Source organism: Anomalospiza imberbis, chromosome 1, assembly GCF_031753505.1.
Source record: "Anomalospiza imberbis isolate Cuckoo-Finch-1a 21T00152 chromosome 1, ASM3175350v1, whole genome shotgun sequence".
In the NCBI taxonomy this organism is placed as follows: Eukaryota; Metazoa; Chordata; class Aves; order Passeriformes; family Viduidae; genus Anomalospiza; species Anomalospiza imberbis.
Genome location: NC_089681.1, coordinates 95,755,751 through 95,778,756, shown reverse-complemented (window position 1 = coordinate 95,778,756; position 23,006 = coordinate 95,755,751). Strand labels below are relative to the sequence as shown.

Genomic DNA, 23,006 nt, shown 5'->3' with positions numbered 1-23,006 from the left:
ATGTAAATGGTTTTTAGGGGTTTCTCATATCCATCACAAAAAATGATGCTCAGTGCCCATCACAGAATATTATTTTCATTCCTGTGGAAAAGCATATTGATAATTCTTAGACTTCTGCAAAGATGCTTTTATCTTTACTCAAATTACAGTGATATTCAGGAGTGTCAGTCATGTAAAGAAACTCTGTGAATAGACAACTTCAGAAACTGGTATGGAGGTCTAAGCAGGCTATGAATATCAAACTAACAAAAAATAGCATTATGAAATTATTTTACTGTCAGCTTAATTTTTGTGCTTTATAATAGAGTCATAGGCTATATTTGTATGTGGGCCCTACAGGAAGTCAAAATGCAGTGTTCAGAATTATTTTGTTATAGTTACACAGTCAGGTTCCTTTCCTGTACAGAATGCCAGGCGGATCGTGCAGCGACCTGGCCAGCTGCTGTGTCCAGCAGTGCAGCCCGAGCGCCAGTGCGCGCCTGGAGCAGCTGTGGGGCACTCAGGGCTCCCAGCATGCCCACTCCAAACCTGGCCCTGAGCGCCATGGGGCCTGGGCTACCCCTGCCACCCGCCGGGTCTTGGCCCTCCCAGCTCTTTTCGGGAGTTCAGCAGGGCTGCACAGTCCTTGGCCCCCAAGGTTAAATCCCTATGGGCATGGGATGAGCCAGCACCTGGCTGCTTCTCCCCAGTAGAGCCCATGCCAACCAGGGCAGCGGGGTTCTGTCCCTGCGGCTCTGCCCTCTGTGCCCCTGGGCTGACGTTTCAGGGTGTTACCAGATGGATCGCATTATTCCAGCCAGCCTCTGCCCGCAGTGGCCTCCAGAGACTCATCGCACATCCCTGCCACAGTGGCTTCTCCATGTGTTTGTGATGTTCTTTCAAAGCTGAGACTTACAGTTCATACTTCCATATTGTAATATATTTTTAATAATTAAAACATACAATTTATGGAAGTTGAACATAAAATAGACTATGAACAGTTAGCTCTTGTGTTGAATAGAATAAACTTTCTATAATTTTCACTCATTTTGATTTCTTTAGTTGTAAAAACAGAGTCATTAAAATTGGAAAAGACCTCTAAGATTGTTGAATCCGCTGAATAGCTCCACTGTGTTCACCACTAAACTGTGTACCCAAGTGCCACATCCACGTGCCTTTTGCACACTTCCAGGGATGGTGATTACACCACTTCCCTTGACAACCTGTTCCAATGCCTGACTACCCTTTATGAGAAGAAATGTTTTCTAAGATCTAATCTAAACCTCTTCTGGGGCAACTTGGGGCCATTTCCTCTGCTCCTGTCACCTGGGAGAAGAGTCCAATTCCCACCTCACTACAACCTCCTTTCAGGTAGGAGAGTGAGTATCTCGTGTTGGCATGAGCTGTCAGCCGTGTCACCAGAACAGCACTGTAATCCTACCCACTGTGGCATCCAGAACAAACAAACCTGCAGACCTTCAGAGCTTTTCTTAAAGAACGGGTGATGCCACCAAGATGATCAGGACAGATTCTGTTGTCTTTCTAAAGCACTTAATGTGATCAGAGAATTAAAATCTCAGCAAGTCCATTAATGATGGCTGAGCAGCAAATATGGTAACACTTGGATTAGGTTCCTTGCAGTTTCATAGTTATAGGTGGGACAGTTCTGGCAATACACAAGTTCTGAGACATTCTTCTCTAGCTTGTGTGATCAGCTTGTGTAACAGCAGTGAGGTCACTGTAATTTTCAATAAATGGTGCAATGCTGATTTATATCAGAACAACTATACAGCAGTAAACAATACCATTTACATTTAGTTAGTTTTATTGAACCAAAGGCAATTGTATTTGCAATGAACTACATGTTATGATTAAGAATGTATTTTAATGATCTTTAAGTAAGGTGAACAAATGTTGCCCTTGACCTAGTAGAGGAGATTTTTCTATGTCATTGATAACTGTGGTGATTTCTAAATTGTGAAATGCAAAAGAGAGCATTTTCATTATTGTACCATCACAAAGTCATTTTCTGACTTGCAGTGTAGAAGAATGAAATGCAATCTTCTCAATTATTATTTTAAAGTATGAGATAATTAAATGCATCTCAATTTTAAAGAAAAATTAATCTGTTATATAATAATATTTTTTTACTTGAGATTCATTCTTTCATGTAGTTTTTTAATCTAGAACTGTTACAATCCCCACCCAAATGTGTTTTTTTGTCTTGAGTAAGAAAATAACTGAGATATTTGACCTTATTACATCCTAAAAGTGATGTAATTTTAGATGTAGAATACTGTTTCCATTGAAGGTATCAGTAAAACTATTTGGCTTCAGTGAATCAGCCAGTATTTTTCAGACTTTTGAAAATAAGTCTTTACTGAAGCTGAGTATCCCCCATTAGTTAAATCATTAATAAAAAGTAGTTGCCTTTTCTAAAAATAATAGAATCAAATCCTTTGTTTAAGGTAATTTCCCTTTCCCCTGCTTTTGTATAAGGGAAAGCAATGACATAACCTAACAAAGTAGTTTTTTCTTGCCTAGTGAGCAGAAGTTATGTTTGCATGTACCGTTGCTTACAAATCTTGATGTCTCCTTGTTAAAGTCACCCTTACGATTTCTTTCAAGACATTGAGAGGAGAAATGCACAGCTTCCATACTGGAAAAGCAGCACTTGGTGAAAAAATATCTTTGTATTACAGCAACTTTTCCTGGTTGTTGAATGGCGTTCATAGGAAATTTGTCTTCTGTAATTGTATCATTCTTCAAGTTTTTCTTTCCTTACCTCATATTATAAAAGTACTGTTATTTTATTGGCCTGAGAATGGTGTCTAGTTGGAGTACAGAACAATTGGCTACAGCAAATAAGAATCTTTAACTCTTTTCTTTAACCTAATAATGAAAAAAGCACTTCAGAAATCTACTGAGCTCAAGTAATATGTTTTTATGTCTTTCTGCTACTCATGAATGAAATGCAATGGGATAACACCCTAGATTTCGCCCAGAGCATAATTTTTTTTAAATTTTACAAAAAAACCCTGTGCACTTCTGGAATACTATGCCAGTTATAGCTTGTAGCATTTCAGAGTAATGCCAGTAATGTGCAGATCTCTGTTTTCAACAAAGATAAGTAAGTTTGTTTCATAGCTGAAATTCAAAAAGGAAAAAAAAGAAAACACAAATTTAGGTGTTAAATCAGAAATACAAAAGGGGAACTAAATCATAAAAAGACACCAAGGGAGTGTGGATAGGTAGACAGAAATTTTTACATTTGAAATGTAACAAAGGAGAAGATCACAGTAGAAAAATTAGATTAGAAACAAGGAAAATATATTACTGTACAAATGCCAATTCACTTTAAAAGGTGGATATTTCTACTTTCTTTTCTTTTAATTTTGCTTCCCACTAAGGCATTCTTTGAAAAGAGAGAAGTTGACGCATTTCACTAGCAGTTTTTATTGTGTATATGAACATGTGTGTGGTATTAGTTTTCTTCTCTGTTATCCGCTACTGAGAGACTCTTTATTTTTCTTTGCATAATAATGCACATAATAGCTTAGATTAGCTAAATTGTAGGTGATAACAGATTGGAGAGAAGTGAATGATGAAGATATAGGACACCACATGTGTATTAGTTTCATATGAATTACTTCCTGTGAACCCGTTGAAAGTAGATTGGAAGAGCAAGGGTGCAATGAATGAACTTTGTGTGATAGGCTTCAATAAATGTCTAGTGGTTTAAGATAAAGATAAGTTGTGAGATTCGGTGTTTAAATTTCATTCATGTTTTTAAAAGCATATGAAATAAAAAGTGTGTGTGTTTTTGCAAGCTATGAGAGATTTCCTGTCTGCAGAATATAAACACAATTCATTACTTAGAGAACTACACATTTTTAAACTAAAGTCAAACATGTTTCATAAATGTACATTAGATTTTAAGAAAACATTCATTTTGATAAGGAAAAGCAAAAATATAGTAATATTCATCAATCCAGCCATTGTATCAGAGAGAATAAAGGATATACAAGTGATGGGCTTTAAGACATTAACACAGGTAGACAGGTAGACAATTGCACTTTTAGTTAATTTTTCTACTATTCAAATTGTGAAACATTCTTACTTTCAAAATTACAGGAAAAAAATAATGGCTTACTTTTAAAAGTAGCATTTGTGCCAAGGTGTGGTTATATATCCATGAAAGAGGCTTTAAAATTAATTCTGCTTTGGAAGGCAGCACATTCTAGCTAGCATGAACAGGATATTGTACCCATGTAATTTGGTCCCCAGAGATGGTGTTTGATTAGCCTTTTGCAAGATTCATCTAGTAATAAGAGATGGAGATAACCCAAATAATTAGGTGCTACACAGAGTGGGAAGGTGTACAACCTTGCATTTGATCAGAGGTTGGAATTCTTACATCGACTGGGAGTTGTATATAGCATCTGCTCCTCTCCAGAGTAGAAATGGGACTGTTGTGTGTTCATGCATGAATGCTCAACTCCTTTTGAAATCCCTTTGCTGCTGTTGGTTCTTACCACCTAAAAAGCACCAAAAATTTACATTTGTGATTGAAAAATTCCTTTTCTATCAGGGTTTTAGTCTGTAGTATTTTTTCTGTGGAAGGTGGATGTTTTAAAAGAATTATTTGATGAAATAATTGTTTCAGAATTTTAAGGTTAACCTCCTTGGGCCTCTAGGGACAGCTCTTAAGATCTAACAATCATCAGATTTATTAGGGTTTTTTTCTTTTCTTTATAGTATCCTGCCATTTACTTATATAGTATATAAATATATTTTGTTTATAGTATACTGCCATCTATATGTCTGTTTATAGAGACTGCTTCTGTACTGTCTTAGGAGTTTCCTATTCTTCTTAGTTTTAGGTTACGAATATTTGTGGATTGTTTGCTGTCGTGAGTAGTGGTACCACATATATTAGACCAAATTTTATCAGATTAGTTTTGATGTATCCCTGAATTTAAACATTTGAGTAGTCCTGTTGATGTAGCCAGGCTTTCCTGAAGCTGATAGGGTTTTCTTGTGGGGTTTTCACTGGGGTGCTGGAGCATTCAAGAACTCAAATCCATTTAATTGTTTCCTTTTGTACTCAGTTGCCTTTGTCCTTGCTGGAAAAGTATTTTTTTCCAGTTTCTTTAAAAAACACAACCAGAAAACAAACCAACCCTTCTCCTTCCCCCACTTTATTTTGAAAAGGACAAATATCTGGAAAATATTTTAAGATTACACTATTATTAATTAAAATGGGGCTGTTAAAAGAAAATAAATTTGATAAGATATCTAACTCCTAATTGTAAAACATTTTCGGTTTTGAACTATCATAACATTTAGGATATCAACTTGAAACTGATTCCTCTGTAGCAAGATGTACTGGAAAAAACCACCATGTTTCTTAGTTGGGTGAAAGTTGCCTGAACTTAGTTTGGGGTTGGTTGGTGAGGGTCATAAACTGGAGTCTTTACCAGGTCTTCAAAATACATGATTATATTTAAGTAATTGTAAGTACATTATTCTCTTTTACAGGATCTCTTTTCAATCAATGCTTATGTTTATGCTCAGAAGCCACAGCTGGATATCCACAGTTTTGAGGGTACCTTCACACGGGTAAGAAGTCCGTGTAAATATATGTTCTGCCTCACTCTGATATTTTTCCTATGTTCCTGCCATGGCAATACTTCATATCAAAAATATCCTGTTAAACATGTATGGCAGAAAACTAATGGATAAGGAATATCTGTAAAAATCAGAATTGGAGAGTTGAATATTTGTTGATTGACATCACTTTAATCTTTTTATGTGAAATTCTTTGTGAACAGTATACAGTTTCCAGGTATCTAATGTATTGTTCATATATGTCAAAAATTGACAAGCTGAATAATAACAGTAGCCTGAGACAATGTATCTGCTAGTTTATGTGCAATAAAAGTGTGCCTTGTTTAACAGCATTTCTGCTGTACTTCCAAAGTTCAGTTTTCTGAAAAAGTATAAATAAAACTAAAATCTACTTATGGGGGCTTTGTATTGAATCTCTTCTCCAGAGATAATTATATTCAAAACTGATTATGAAAATAACAATGCAATAATATCTATGAGTTGTGTCTGTTGTTTTTAAAAGGTGGCCTGCTAAAGTTGACCTTTTAAAACAGTGTCCTAATAGGTAGTAATTTTTTTTTTTTTAATAGATTTACAGTTTTTTAGCATTGTGTTAGAAGATAATGATTGTTCTGTTTGTTTTAACCAAACTCAGTGGTGTTAGACGCGTTCCTGTTGATGGCTTGTTTCTAAAATAATTTGAGAGAATTAGCTGCTGGGGAGGTGAAGAGAAGGGTTTTTTACCCATTACTCAAATTGGTAATAGATTTTGTTTTGTAGTTGGAATTCCAGTTCACAATTGTAAATACACTGATGAATGAGATATTGCAATTGCTGGCTCTTGAAGACCAATTTATACCATTCACATAGTCCATGCTGCCTACAAAGTAAATGTCATTTGTTCACACCTTCTAAAGCAGTAAGCAACAATGTTTACTTAAACCTTGTGTTGACCAATTGTCCAAATGAAACTTCTATTAACAGCTGTAAATTCATATTATTCCTCTCAGTGGCTAAGTGTGTACTTTCTTACATATATATTGAACTCTTGTGAATCTTTTTAACACCTCTGGTATAATACATAATATATATAATTGAGACATTGGGAAATTATCACAGTCATTTGTGTTGTGGATTCTGTTTGTGCACGTCATGATTCAAATATCCCAATATGTGTAAATAACTGTTTTGCATTTTATGATTTCAGGATTGCATATATGTTTTTTTTTATTCTTGCTTTAGTAGCAGGGATAGTTTAAACTGAACCTCTCTGTAAAGCATCTTAGGGCATTGCCCTCATATTTGGTTCAGAGTGAATCACACTAGAGATTTTTCAAAGGTTGGGTTTTGTTAGTAGTGTGCCTTCTGCATTGTGAAATGTTGTTTTAGGACGCTTGTTTACTGATTTATCTTTCTGCTTTTTGCTGTGAGCCCTTGCAATAAATCAGTTCTTGCATCTAATTTCTATTTTATGTTAAAGCAAAATAAATTAGGGTGCTTAGTGATGCTAATGCATACATTTTTTCTACTTAAGCATTGATGTTCAAAGAATTCTTGCAAGGGTAGGTTGACAGGGTAATAGCACATTGATTTTTCTTTTTCTTTTTTCCCCCATTATGGAGACAGAGTACTAACAATGTAAAAGACAAACTTAGATAATTTCAAAAAGTGTGCATCCATAAAACAAATGAGTAACTTGGGAGCACAGTGCTAGAGTTTTTATGGGCAAGCAAGATCTAAATACAAATCTATCCACAAAAACCTGAAAGCTGATAGAAGATATCTTTTGCAGAACACCTGCATAATCATGTCAGGAGGCATAAAAGCTTTGCTGTACTCTAGTGATATCTGCCAGCTTCACATGAAGTTGTTTTCCATTGTTATCCATAGGTTTTGGTTTGTTTTTCTGTGGCTACCCATAGATTTTGGATATGCAGTCAGTGCATGAAAGTGAGTGTGTGTGCTTGCATGTTCATGTCTGGCCCTTAAATAATAGCGTAAATTAATTCCTCTCCTCCTTTCACATTTAGTAGACAGCTTCTCAAAAAACAATAGGTGAGCTAAATTAGTGTTTTTTGGAAATTTATGAGATAGTTTTATTTGTTCTGAGGGCATCATCCAGGTCTTCGCTGAGCTTATTTTTAAATAGTGGTGTACAGAATAAGGATGTAAACAGATGTTAGTACTAGAATTTCTCTTCTGTCTGATGCTCCTCTGTAGGCTTGATAAATGAGGGAGCAATTTTATCCATGTTGAAAATCTGTAAAAAGACAATAAAATATAACCATACTTCTTAACCCAACTTGTACCAGTTAGAGCCTAAAGAGTATTCTAGAGCATTACATCAGTATATATTGGCATAGCCAGTATTATTTAACCTTTGCTTATTTCTGTATAGAATCATGGAAAGTCTCTCTTGCTTTTAACCTTGGCTATTTTTTGTTTAAATTTGGGGTTTTCTTTCACTATTCCCTTAAGAATATTTTCCTTTTATTACTTCTGTATTACAGCTCTGTGCTGTTCCCATAGTCTCCTCATGTACTTTAGAAATATATCTTAATTTTTTTAGAAAATGCTGTTTTCTAATAGCAATCTTAGAAAGCAAATGCCATTGAGTTTGGTTCAACTACTTTAATAACCTTCTTTTTTTCATATGGTACAAAACTATATTGTATAATATATATAATTCTTTACAATATAGCATCTTGTTAGATGCTTAACAAAAACCTACCCTGATGCAAAACCTGGTGCATGTAGCCGTATTCATTTATGAGTAGAATCTCTGGCCTGATGCTGATTATACAGATGTTTCCTTGGATATGTCTTGCATTTTAGTAGAGAGAACATTAAGTTGTTTTTTAAATTCATGTTTTTTGTTAAAGAATTACCTGTTTTGAAGCAATGGTTGTGTTCAATTCAATCTGGCTTACTTTTATGTTGCCACTGAAGAGAATGGCATTATGATTTGCAAATCCTTTTGACTGCCCTTCCTTTATGCTAGCAGTAACAACTATACTGACAACTTGACTAGGGAGCTAATGTGTGTGGAACCTAAAACAGATCCCAGTAAAAGGAACATAGCCAGAAAAATTAACTGTGGGGTTGAGTTGGGGAAGGAATCTCTTTCAGTCATTCAAGTAAATTAATGTGTATTCCACTTTCCTACAAAAGTTGATGGGAGTTTTTGTACTGCATCCTGTCATGCGGGAACACAGATAGACAAGGTCAAAAAGAAGTGGTACCCTGGTTCATTCAAGGATTAGGTATTTATTCTCAAAGACCTCTCTTGTTATTTACAAAAGTTTCTAAAAAATTATAGGTTTGAAATTTTTTTAATGACTCCTTGAAATTTGTCATGATCCTTGGTCAGCTGTATTATTAATTCATCAAGGGACTTTATGAAATTAATAATGAAAGGACTGAGAATGGGTAGTATTCAATTTTTGTTTCACTGATCATCTTTCCTTTCTCTCTGCACATGCAAAAGCTGCAGACTAATTTCCAAAAAGAAACTATAGACAATTTAAACCTCTATGATCAATGCTGCTCACAGATTAAAAAACTGAGCCTGAATATGAATCTTGAATATAATACTGAACTGCACTATTCTGGTAATTAACTTAATTCATAACTCAAAGACCAAGAAACATACAGCTGCGAAATGAAATTCAACCCAGTAGACCTTAAGTGGAAACTTTGTCAGCTGGACAAAGAAGCCCTTGTATGTCAAATTTCTACTACAATAATGAGTGATGGATTTCATTTAACCCGAAACATACATTGTTCTGTTAGTGTCAGAAAATTTGCAGAAATTCCTCCTTAACATAGGTCTGGTCTCACCCAGGAAATGCAGTTCCTGTCCTTCCCTGCTTCATCTATCCCTACCATCTCTCTAGAATTACAAATAAAAATAGTGTGAAACAGCTAAACTCATAACCTTTAAATGTATCTTGTATTTTTCATTTGAGTAACTTATGACAAAAGAAAAATAAGAGTAAGTCATAATCTGTTTGGGCATGGAAGGTGTGATATTTTGGAAATGGCATGAACTGTAGAAAGTTGAAAATGTTAGGTAAAAGTATAAAGACACGAAAGTGTTATAATGAAATAAGCAGAAGATACATGATTGTCCAGACCATTCTGTGGATGAGCATGAGTGGAAAGAGAGAGAGCTCATTTGATGTTTTCCTATTTTGAATGACCTAAAAGAAGGTATTTCACTAGATCTTGTAGCAGTGGTAGACATTGAACAAGTGACTTTTTCCTGACCCTATTGTCAGCTGTCCACAATCATTGCAGGGCTTTTGATTTCTTCTTGTAGTATGGAAGAGTTTCACAATTAAGTCTTAAAATCTGCTAACTGAAGAACAAGAGAAAACAAGGGATTTACCTGGCTTAGTATCCTCTTCTTGACAATAGCCAGAAGCAGAGTGCTGGGAAGCAGAATACAGCTAGAGAAAGACATGGTAGTACCTCCTCAAAAGAGCCATCTGTCTCTTAACACGAGATATGGGAAATTTCCTGAGTTAGAGCTGTTTTCTGTAAGTAACCTGCAATGTATTTTCCTTCTCTAAACTTACCCAGTTCACCCTTGAACCTGTGTAACCTTTTAACATTGAAATTGGAGTAAGTTACACAGGCTAAGTTTATATTTAAGAATGATTGCCTGTTGTTTTAATTTTGTTGACTTTATTTATGACTTCTTTCTTCTTTGGTAAAAATAAGCAGTATTTGTCCTCCCTTTTCAGGTGCTTGGTTCATAGATGCCTGTCATATTCCCCATTAGAAGTCATGTTTATTTAGTCATATCTAGTACAGAAGCTATGTTGACCTCCCTTATTGCTCTGAACATTTTCCAGTTCTTTTTACTTTGTGTTTGGAATAAACACAATAAATAATCACAGAACCCAAATAATTTGGGAACAATTGTAAATAAAACCAGGAATCTAATAATTAAGATTTAGGAGTATAGCAAATAATTCTTGCAGTACTAATTTCTGAGGTAAGAATCAAAAAATATTTCTCCTCTTTCTTAATTTAAGGCTAATCTTATAGAACATAAATGATTTTTCACAGAATCACAGAATATTCTGAATTGTAAGGGACCTGCAACAATCATCAATAGTGAGTGACCCATAACGGGATTGAAGCCATAACCTTTGCATAATTAGCACCAGGCCCTAACCAACTGAGCTAATCCCAAGATTGTCAGAATATTAATCCTGATTCAAAATTTGTGATTTGCTTCTAAGGGCTAATTCCATATCCTCCCTCTCTTCCCCTCTGTTTTTGACAGAATGGTTCTCCACACCTTTTAAATAACAATTTTTCCTCTCTTAGGAGAGTAAGAACTATAGTTTCCTTGCTATATTGGGATCTCTTGATCTATGCACAAAAATTTATGTGTTTAATTGGAGATTTTTCTTTTTTCAGAAACAGATATTTCTATGCAGTTTTTCTTGTGCTTGGTGGTTGTTTCAAAAGTAGAGATGAAGAATGGGCATAGGTTTTGGTTATTGACAATATGTAGAATTTATTGTGTACTGTGATAAATAAGTCATCTCCCCTTTTTTGCAAAATGTTTAGCAACAGTCTGTAATTTGATCAAATACACTTGATTATCCTACCTCCTAAAGTTTCCTTTAGTTGTAAACAGCGCATTTCACAGCTGCTAATGAGTAACAAATCTGTACATGCACCAAATTGATTATGAGAGATTGTCTGTTTACAATCTGCAGATCATTATTGCTTGGGAGGAGAGAGGGGAGGAAAAAAGGGAATGTTTAAAGTAATCATGGAAGCAGTTTTCTATTGGAAGTATTTTCCCAAGGAGTATATATTTTGTAAGCATGTGGTAAGACAATACAAGCCTGCATGTAATTTTAAAAGTCTAAATATTTTTCCCTGAAGTTTATATGATGTTGATCAGATGCAAAACAATGATGACCATAACTTACTGTATGAATTATACTTGATTTAACTAGAGAACAGCATGTTAACTTGGGAGTTACTGTTCAGCACTCACTTTAACTGCATGCTGTAACATACTGTTCTGCAGTTTGATACATCTGATGAAAAGAATATGTTACTTTTAAAATACTTTGGACTAGTTATTTTAAAATTATTGGATAGAAATAATATGAACTTCAAACATTATTCACTCTTTAGAAAGTTATCTGTATCTGTGTATGTGCAATGAACGCTATTATACAGTGATTGATACAAGGATACAGACATCCTGTGTCAGTTATTCAGATGGTTTGACATGGTTCTTAACTTCTTGTGATGGTGATTCACTTATTAGCTGTTCTTATTTTTAACAGGAAGACAGTGATCCTGCAGTTCATGAAAGCCTAAGCATAGAAAATACATTATGGGCAAGCACTGTTGTTGCTTCAGGTAAGTGCTGCAATACAAAGCTGCTAATGTATATCAATACTTCCAAGGAAATGCATCCTTATTTTTCAAAAGCCATTAATAGTTCACATTGTAAAATACCTTTATCTTCCACGCTATTAAACTGTTGCTTTTCTGCCTTCCCATTGTTTTCATCATGCTGCTTAAAATATTTTCATACATTTTTAATCCTCCTTAAAAGCTTTAGGGTTTTTTTTAACTTAAATTTTGATCTTTCAATAGTGCAGTCCCTTGTAGCCCACTGACATCACTGACCTTTTTGATTTAATTAAAACTTTAAGTTGTAAGGTGCTCTGTTCAGTCACAGTAGATGCTCTTCCCTCCTGAAAAGCAAGGGTGGTTTTGCATTTTTTAGGAGTTTTTCTTCTATGATTAGTATCTCTGTGATTAGGATCTTCTATTAGGCAAAGTCTTAATCGGAAAGAGTAGAGTTTTGAAGTTAGGTAATTTTAAAATATTGGGATCTAAATATTATTACTGCTTCATGTATGTCCCAGATATTAAAAATGACTACACATTAATACCTAGATGCTCTATTCAGACTTTAAGCCACTGTAACTTTTTGTTTTTTAGAGCAGAAATTTATTTTCTTTCATTTTTGCTCTATGTAAGAGCAGTCATAAGGCCTGTGTTTATTCTTCTGCATGAAGACTGAGAATAAGGAATTGAGAGAGCATGATTTCTGAAGAGAACTAGGATTTAAGATAGGGAATCAGGACAAATGGGAACTGCCAAGAAATGGGAAGAAAGTAAAAGAGTCTCCAGCTAAATTGTAAAGTTAGTCCCTACTATGAAGACTTCTTACATCAGTGAGAGGCCTGCTGGAAGGATGTGGGGAAGAGATTAATTCTGAGGAGGTAGCAAAGAAGTCTGTGACTGAGCACTCCTTTCCTGAGTGCTGAAAAAATAGTCATGTTCTTTGAGTCTTAGTGTTGTTTGGTTTGATTGCACTGGAAAATTATTCTCTCTAAAACTGTTTAGTCAAATGGATGATGCCTAAAGTTGTCCTCAGTTAGGTTTTTAACTTAGGTAGCCAAAATCTTTAACTTTGTATAAAAAGATGCTTCTCATGAATTATAAATTTCAATACTGTATCATCTTGGTTTGAGTTTCCTTTTCCTCAAATCTATGTGTGGAAGAAACCTACAAACAAGGAGTATGCATTTGCAAACTCTTTAATTCTGAATCCGTACATTTGAATTTTAATTGAAAGCTGTTCATGTTTTCATTTCCATGGTAGGTGATTTTGTTTAGAAGTGTAGCTATTGACTGATTGCTCTTGATCTGCTATCTAAATTTGGCACCCATATTACTGGAAACAGTGCTCCTTAAAATTTATACCTTAGGATAAGTTTGAGTTTTTAACTTCTGTGGGGTCTTGTGAAAGTTTAACTATTTATGAAGGACTTTACCTCATTATTAATGATGGCAGTGGAAAAACATAAGAAAAGATAATTCTCTTATTGGGACATAGTTTTTGACAGTGGAATAAGACTTTAAGGCAGACTAAGGGCAAACTCACTGAACAATACAATGTTAAAAATATTGAATGGCTCTTCAAGACTGTAACCCCTTCTGAAGGGAAAAATAATGTGATCAAGAAATTAAAAATGGTGTCATGGTGTGCATACAGAAGTTAGCTTGAATTAAGGTACCAGGCAAAAATAATTTCTTTCAGTAACTGATTTTGTAATATTAATTATATCTAACCATTGGCATATCATTCATTTTGCTTACCTCATTTCATGTATTAACTAGAGTTTATTACCATGGTAATGTGCTTCTCTCTTGCAAGTACTCCTTATCTTGTAGGTCAAAAATTCAGATATTAAGAATTACTCAGGACCTCTGTGGATGTAATTTTAGCATTTGATAGGATTAGCCCTTCAGCAAAAAGTAGGAAATTATTTCCTTCAGTCTGCTGCTTATCTAATAAGGCATTTTTAAGGTCTTAGAGGTACACTGTGCATATAGTCATGAGGTACACTGTGCATATAGTCATGAGGAAGACCATGAGGTAAAACATCTAGCAAATTCTTAAAATTAAGATCTTCTAGATCTAGTTGATAACTGATACATCATTCAGTTGTTTCCATTTCACTTCCAAGTTGAACGTACATAACTAAGTTCAAACACTTGATGCTGAGCTAATTAAATTTGCTTGGCTTTTTTTTAAAGTAGACTTCATAATTGAATTTCCAAGATTTGTGACAACTGAAAATCTCAATAAAAATGCTGGTCATTGTCTGACTGCATTATAAACACATATAAGCTGGCTTGCTTAAACCTGCCATGGAAGGATATCAAAGGTGATCTCTGCCTGCACAAGTTTGCAGGTACCTCTGCATTCTCTCCCCTGGTAAAATTGGTCACAGCCCTTAATTATATCTGAAAAATCTAGTGGAAGAATATGCTTGTGCCCAGCTTCTACAGACAAGTGACACTAGGATTCCATGATAACAGAAGAATAAACAGCCTGTAGCATGTGAAAGTGTGCAGTTTTTCTACTCTGTAGACGGCTACCTTACCCACGTTTGTATCCGATTTCAGTGTCCTTACTGTCTAGGTTCACAGTTTTGTAACACACAGGTATTTTTTACTGAAAAAGTCTACAACGTCTGTGTGCAAACCTAATAATTCTATTACTAGAATTGTTCTATTATTCTATTCCACTTCGGTTCAAGAAAGGAGATTTGAGGCCTGAGTCCAGGTAGTGGAGGGTAGAGTTCTGCCCTGCAATGTTTCCTGTACACCTCTTCCTTTACCCTAAGACTCTTCAGTATGACAGTCTTTAATACAGCTTGAAAGCTTGAAAGGCTGCTCCCTCCAGTGCTCTCTTATCAGCCTGGACATCATCTGTTACTAAGCCAAGCAAATGTGTGACTCATTGGGACCCTGTTAGGCCCCTTCCAACCCCTTGTAGGTTGTTACAAAGTGTTCTGGGTCAACCTAGCACTATTATCTTGACATATTACTGACTGATGGTGTCAGAGTGGAGACAGAGAGCTACATCACTGATGCCCAGGAAAGGAATAGGTACCTGAGTTGCAGATAGAAAGCCTTATTTAATTTTAGAAACTGTTTTCTATAGGACATATAGGACAATTTTTGGGTGAGGGGGCTCTCCTCCCAGTCATTAATAGATACTGAATTTCCTAATACTACTTTTTTACATATTACAAAAATCACACTGTGTCAGGTAGGATAGCTCACTATCTCCAGGACAGATGCCATTGCTATTTGTCAAGGTGATACAGAGGGTCAAGGTTAGGCTGGGAAAAGTGTTTGGGGAATTATGTGGGGAATACCTCAGAAAACCTGAGCTCAGGTTGCTGATGCCCTGACAGTTCTAGAAGAGAGAGACCACAAATCAATTATTTTGCAGATCAGTAACAGTAAATTTAAGGGTATAAAGGTTTCAAGAAATCTTATCAACTGCATCTTGAATGCAGATTACCAAAGCTCATGAGAATATCAGAATACTACAATAATGGATTCTACAGAGAAAAAAAAGCACCTATTGCTAGAGCAGTAAGAAGTGACAAGAAAAGTATTTGCTATAGTTTAAGATTTTTTATTTTCTTCATGAATTTTGGTAACCAAAAAATTGATTCAACAGCATTGTGTAATTCCAAATAACTCAAGAATAAACGATTCCATGTCAATTTTTATATCAAAATATAATATTCAGGAGAGTGAGATTACTCAAATTTGTACATTTGGAAGGCATTTACTTTCCTTGGTTTTAGTATGTCTCTTTACACCTTAAAATAAAAATAAGCTAAAGGGGCAGGGGAGGGGGGGGAGGGTGAAAGTCCATTTTACCACACCTAATATATATCCAGTTTCAAAATTGATAGTTTAGATATCTAAATGGAGATTCCTGCTGATAAACAATCTGCAGGGTTTTCTGCCCTTTGCTGTAAAGCTCTGACAGAGATCTGGTGACCTTCTGTATGATGTTTACCCTAACCTTAAAAAGGACAAGGATTAATGTGCCTGGATCACACTGGAAGCTTCTGTGGGGATGGAAAACAAGTCTTTCTCTCAAGTCCAAAGCATGCAGTCATCCTTTAGTTATTCTTTAATAAATAAGATAGGAAAAAATATTCTGACTTTTCCACTTACAGGCAATAGTCTAGCAGGTTTTTTCAAAGTAACAGTAAGGCACAGAAACTCTGTCATTCTTAATATCTGTATTATCACTGTGGAATTAATAACAGTTCCTGAAGGAAAGGAAATTTTGGTTAGTGAAAACTTGCAAAACTACTGTTCCTGGAGAAACACCTCTAAATATAAACAAATAACTGAAACCACTGAGTATTCTGAAAACCTCTTAGTTTATCTTTGATTTAATTACTTATCTTTCAGATCATTTGTGCTTGTGGCATCAATGGCTATGGTGTTTGTGCTTATTGAAAGCTTCGATAGGTTTCATTTCAGAAAGGGAGAGAGGAAAGTTAGCAGTTAAATTTTTAAAAGCTTCAAAAGGTCCACTACAGTATGGACTTTAGCTTTTTGTTCTCCACTTGTGGTAATGATCGGTGTGGTTCAAATGCTGAACAAGATAATGCAGCTTTCTGAGAAACCTGCTGAGATACCTATTAAGAGAAGATTTGTATTAATGAAATTGCATCATCATTTTGGCAAGTGTCAGTCTTGTGAAGTCACTTTAGATAAAATCAGAACAATTTATATAAATGCACAGCTGTCAAAAGCAGTATTTTCTGCCAACTCCTACCTATGACTTTAATTAATTTGAGCAAACCCTAGTTTTTATATGGTTCATACAGTGCTTGGGAGATACAAAAATTTGTATGATCACACACTGGATTCAGAGTTTGTCTGACTATCACAAGTCTGCTTTTATTTTTTTTTTTCTAGGCCCACATTTATTCTAGTGGTATCTCCTAATTTCTCTCCCTGTCATTAACCGCTCCGCCCATATCTATCAATGATTGCCCAGTGTAGAAGACCCAGGTTGCAGAGGCCCCGTACATAAAAATACATGAGTCGTTACTTTTAATGAGCTGAGGCTTGCAGTACAGCTATGCTTTCAGAAATCCCAGATTGGATTCAGTACATGTTATTAGACACCACAACTGTCCCTGGTGCAACCACTGTGGGACAACAATGAAACTAGGATGAAATTCCCTACACTACTTGTTATAAGCAGCAGTTTAGTCACATCTAACCAACATTCTGCTCTAAGTTCATTGGTCAAAATGGAATTTATCTGACTTTTACCTTTGAAACCAACTTTTCAAGGACCAAATTATGAGACAAGTAGAACAGTTTGTTTTTCTGAGCTGCAGCAGCCAGGTGAAACTTTGCAGAAATGTGCCATCTGGAATGTAGAGTCGTCCCCAACTTCTACTGAACTAAATACCTTTGAAGGCAGAGGTTGCTGGAGTGTGCAGGAGGAGATTCCCTACAGCATATTGTCCAATGCATTCTGACTATTGGACAGAGGTCAGCTCAGGATCACTCCAAAATAAAGTGCCTCAAAGGGATATGTGGACATTGGTTGGAGGCAGTAGAAAGGGTTCAGAAATTATGGATTAGTGACTATTGGAGGAATTTTGGGGTGGCCTGGGCATTGATCAGTGGGTGTGAGCAATGGTACTGTGCATCACTTGTTTCACTTGGGTCTTAGGGGTTTTGTTTTGTTTTGTTTTTTGTTTGTTTTTTTTTGGGGGGGGGGTTGGTATTTGTTTTTTGGGTTTTTTTTTCCTCATTACAATATTTATAATCATTAATATTATTACAAGTATTACTAGTGTTGTTATGTTTACTTTGTTTCAGTCATTAAACATTCTTATCTCAACCCATGAGTTGTGATGTTTTTTTTTTTGGACGGGGGGATTCGTTAGTTGTTTGGTTTTGTTTTCTTTTTAATTTTTTTTTTCCTTATTCTCGCCATCCTATCATTGGTGCTCTGTGGAGGAAGTGAGCGAGCAGCTGCATCAGCTGCATAAAACTTAGTTGCCTGGGATTAAACCAGGGCACATTCTTTATTTTTGAGTAAATGCAGACATCTTTAATGCAAGCATCTTTCGCAATCATCTTTTTTGTCTTTGGGAGTTTCTTCAATTTTTACAACATGTTACACTACAAGAGTAGTGGTAGCAGATCTTACATGTGCTTCTGTTTGCCAAAGACTAATTAAGTTAATGTCAGACAAATATGTAATGCTTCTACTTTTTTTTAAGTTTTCTGAGCAGGGAGTTTTTTTATAGTTATGTTTATTATTTCTTTATATCATAGTGACCAGCAAAAAAATCACATTATTGCTTGTATTGCCATAAAGCCATTTCAGGTCACTTTATGAAATAATAGAAATAAGTGGAGTTTTTTTATGCTAGAAAGTGTCATGTGACATATTAATAAAAGCATAAAATTTTGTTTAATGTAAACATTTATTTACTAATGCTGAAGCCAAATTTTCCTATATCATGTTGTAAAAATTGACTAAAAGATAATTTAAACTAAAAGACAATTTAAAAAATAAAATTTATATAAGCTAATGAAGACAATATTTCTGTATAACATTCTGTCAAAGTAATTAATTGGCTGAACCAGATTTGAGATCATTATAGATAGCAGAGGTAGCAGGCAACTGGTGTGTGATGCGTTCAGCACTACTTTACTCATATTTTACTCACTGTGCAGTTATTTATGCTGTCCTAACTTCTGAATACAGTAGGAGGAAATTTTAAGTTCAAATGCAAGTTTCTAACCAGTTCTATTGGAAGTATTGTTTCCATAAAAAAGAAGGAAAGCGTGTTATCATCTTTATGGATGTCTATTGCAGAAGTTAAAATAAGTCTTAATTTTACATTCTGAAAATCAGCACTCCCAGTGTTATGCAGAAATGTTGGGGTTTTTTTAATACAATTGATTTATTTAAGGTACTGAATTAGTGCAAGATTTAATTTGGGAACATTTTCTCTCATTTACTTGACACATCTGGGTGTTTTTTTTTGTTTTTCAGGAACTGTAATTGGCGTTGTTATTTACACAGGCAAGGAAACACGAAGCGTAATGAACACATCCAATCCAAAAAATAAGGTAAGTTAGTCTTACTCTGGAATTGGCAGATTCTGCTCTCAGAAAACTTAAAAAGAGATGTACCTAAACCCAAAATTCTAGAAGTTTTTACTGTGATGTGTTTCATGTGTGCTGCTGCTTTGAATTTTGGTACAGTCTCCTTTTGAAAGTAAAATTATTCTTCCTTTAGCTAGAAGTGTTATAGGTAGTAATGGGGGCATTCGTCTTTGAAGTATCAGTTTTCATCTTCAGACCTTTATAATTCTGTCTCCTAGCTAAATATTAATTTTCACTTCTCCCAGATTATTTTACTGTACAGTATTTGGCTAAAGGTAGACAGTAGTTTTAAGGAGTGTTTATAACAGAATACTAAAGTTTATTCAGGCTACCAGTGGTGGTAGAAAAAGATAAGTGATGTTCCAGTCAGTGCCCAGAACACTCTTTCAGGGATTTTTGCAAGCAATTAAAACATTTTCAAGAGATTTTTCTGTCAAGAAGATAAAAGAGGTTTCAGTGCTTCCCTCTGTACAAGATTCTTTCAGTTCTAAACAAAGCTAATAGGTCTTCTCTTAATCAGTAATGTTTCTAATGTAAGTTGGGGAGCGCTCTCAATTTTAAAGAAATAGAACTTCAGCTGTGGGCTGTACCTTACAACCTAGACCTGTGTTTAGTAAGAAGATAATTATATTAAGAAAGGAAAAAATTATTGCAAGTGGTTTAGAAAAAAAATCAACTGTGACAGGTTGCCATTTTCACGCCATTCATAATAAGTTGCTCTGAGTTGGAATATCAAAAGTGAAATGATAATACAAATTGCTTGAAGCATTTATTGCAGTCCCCTGAGTGTATTGATTTGTGTTTCTAATAAAGAGATGCTTTTAAATGTCTCATTGGCAGAGACAGGTGATATGTACCATTAGGAGGATTAAGATGGCCTTTTATTATTTTAATCTTTGTAACATGCATTTTAAAATAATAGAGTAAAATGGAACCAGAATGTTTGTGATATATTGTTATTTTCACTTCTACCTGATACAAAGATGAGCCCTTTAGCAACAGAATATTTCTTTTAAGAATTCTGAACAATTTCTCACTAATAAATAACACAGGGGTTTAAAATGAAATTATTTTATGTAGCAAACTGATAGGGAATTATGCATGAGTGTAACAAGCATTACCTAAATTCAGCAGATTCTGGGGATGTATTATGCTTTTAGTAAATGTTAAGTTTTTTGTGACTATTTCAATAATAGTATTGGCATGGAGATTTTGTCTCTGTGGACTGAACAACCATGTTTAAAGAAGTAACCAACATGTAACATGGCCAGTAAGGACAAATTTGGGAATTGAAAACAGGAAAACACAGCTCTCACAGCTGCGTAAGTGATAAAATGGAGTACTGCACTGTAAAAAATAGTTGTCATCATTTTTAAGATGTAGTTTTAGTTTTGCAGTCTGCATTTTACTGTCTCTTTGTCTTCTACCATGGGATGAGATTGGTTTGCATACTTCTGTATGATAAGACACTTGCTGTCTGTAGGTGACATTTTGTGCTAGCTAGCCATGCAGAAGGTAGACAAACAGAACTCAGTTCATTCATCCTCTGTGTATTCGGGAATCCTCCTGTGTTTTTCCAAGTTTGAAAGTAATGGTTATGTGTTAGCTAGGGTATGTAGCGTTAGGACCCAAAAGGAGGGCAAAGGGAGTCTAAAATAGTCTTTGAGAGTAGAAGATTTATTACATTTGAGAGATTAAAGATTTGAACATTTAAAAAAGAAATTAACATACAACTTGCTGAAACAAAATTTAAATTAAATTGACCAGTTTTGCTATTGCTGCAAACTTGAGAGGAAATAAGTCTGCAGCCTTTTCTGCTTTAGGAAAGAATTGTTTGAAATACTGTTGGAAACTAGTTTTAAATGGCACATTGTCTCTCTCTGCTGTTCTTTGAAGACAAATAAAAATAACATTTTAGAGATTTTCCTGTACAACATGTTGATACACTCTTCTTGGGAACATAATTCAATGATGGTGGTGTCTTCTTTCTCTGGGAGAAAGCAAACACTGAGATCTATGATTCCCAAATTACACTGTCAAACTGAAACTCATATGTCCAGAAATAAGCAAGAAGTACATGGGCCTGACTCTTTTATCAGTACTCTCTTCATTGAAATACAGATAACTGCTGCAGTTGTATTTTTTAGCTGGAGAATAATATTACTGCTGTCCTTCATATTATAAATTTGTTTTCTTCTAATGGTAGATTTTTAATTTGCCTTTTTAACGCTAGATGCTTTTTGAACCAATATTAAAATTTAAAGATGCAGACTTGCTCTATAAACAAACAGCAAAGACTAAAACTGAAATAAGTTTAGGAAAACTTGCATAAGAAAAATTGTGAAATGTGTGTACCTGTTCAAGCATAGGATTTATCTGTATGTTAAACTTGGAAGGATTTATTATGTTTGCTGAAGTATTTAGTCATTCAAGCAACAATTTTCTTAACTTAAAGTCAACACTTACTTGTTTTATTGCAATTGTAAAAATTGTTTCATTGCCTAAGGATGCGAACACGGTCTGAAAAACACAAAGACAGAGTGTGGAATTTTCTTAATGGATCAATTCAATATGTTTTTAATTCCAACAATATAAAGAAAAATTATTTCTGGCAAGGTTTAATTTCAGTCTAAAATGATATGTGTTCTGTGCTTCAGATAAATGTGGAAGTGGTAACATCAACTTTATAGTGTAATGACTCTCTGCATTTTACCTCATTGGCAGTCACATCAGCTTACTCAGGAATGCAGTTCCACTCTTTAAAGAAAAAAAAATCAGATTGAATTGTGCTCCTCACAATGCTGTAATCAGTAATCAATCCTATTTGGATAGATATTCTTAAACCTTGGCTTTCTGGATGAAGGTGGACTTGTCAATGCTAAAGGTCATTTATAGGTGTTAATTAACCAAGAGGAAAATTAACAAACACAGGTTATTTATTTATTTTGTCTGGCATTTTGCAGTGTTTTCATTCTTATTTAAAGTGCAGAACAGTTTTTTGTTATCTAAATTCAGAGTTGCTTCTGCAGCTTTAGTCTTCATAGAAAGCAAGACTGTTGGTGCAGCCCTTCTGCAAATGTGACTTGTTTCCATCAATGGAAACAGATTCTGGGGGTGAAGTTAAAAAAACACAGTATCCTTGGCAGGAGATGGAAATAAATTCAGGGTAATATATTTTGTGTACTAAGATTGAAACATTACAATTTCTTGGACTTTGCAATATATATATACACCCAGAATGTACACAGTAATGCATCAAAATTAGTAGAAATTATCTTAAACGGAACTGCTGAGAAATCAGTAGCCTCTCTAAAGGAGCTACAGCATGTAATCTATCTAGTGTGCTTCAGATTAGTATAAAAATAGTTTTAATGTTGCTAATCCTTACAGGCAGCATTCAAAACACTTTTTCTCCCCCCTTATTTTATGGAATTCTGCATCTGCTGTTAAATTTTAACATCAGAAGTAAAACTTCATAGTAACCATTTGGTGTTCATCAAAATAGTAATATTGTTTTTACCCTAATTCTTAACTAGCCTGGAAGCTAACTACTGTTGTGGTTCCTGCTTTTGTTGCTTGTCTGCTGTTTTGATTTGGGTTTTTTAACATATGAAAATCTCAAAAGGGTGGTTGGTTTTTTTTTCTTTTTGTGTGTATATGTTGCCCTTTGTTATTTGAAAACGGCCTTGCTATTCTGGTAAACTGAGGCAAAATCACTTTGCTGCTCTCTTTTGCTCTCTCTCTCAGTCTCTCATTCTTTCCTCACACAAAATTTCTTTCTGGTGTTTTGTGGCCAAATTTACTTCTGTGTGTTTAAAAGGTTTTTATCTATGCTCTTTCTCCATTTTTATGAGGATGATTTTTGAAAATTATTTGCTAATAAAAGGAGCAGA

At 34.9% G+C, this 23,006-nt stretch overlaps 1 protein-coding gene across 2 annotated transcripts in view; it reads left to right on the top strand.

Moving 5' to 3' along the window:
* The window catches only part of ATP9B (ATPase phospholipid transporting 9B (putative)), a 155,126-nt gene that overhangs the window by 66,102 nt on the left and 66,018 nt on the right, over positions 1-23,006 (top strand). For both annotated transcript variants that reach the window (XM_068200836.1, XM_068200828.1), the window contains exons 9-11: positions 5,521-5,601; positions 11,913-11,988; positions 19,001-19,077. In XM_068200836.1, coding sequence (XP_068056937.1) covers positions 5,521-5,601; positions 11,913-11,988; positions 19,001-19,077 — 234 coding nt within the window. The remainder of the gene's footprint in view (positions 1-5,520; positions 5,602-11,912; positions 11,989-19,000; positions 19,078-23,006) is intronic.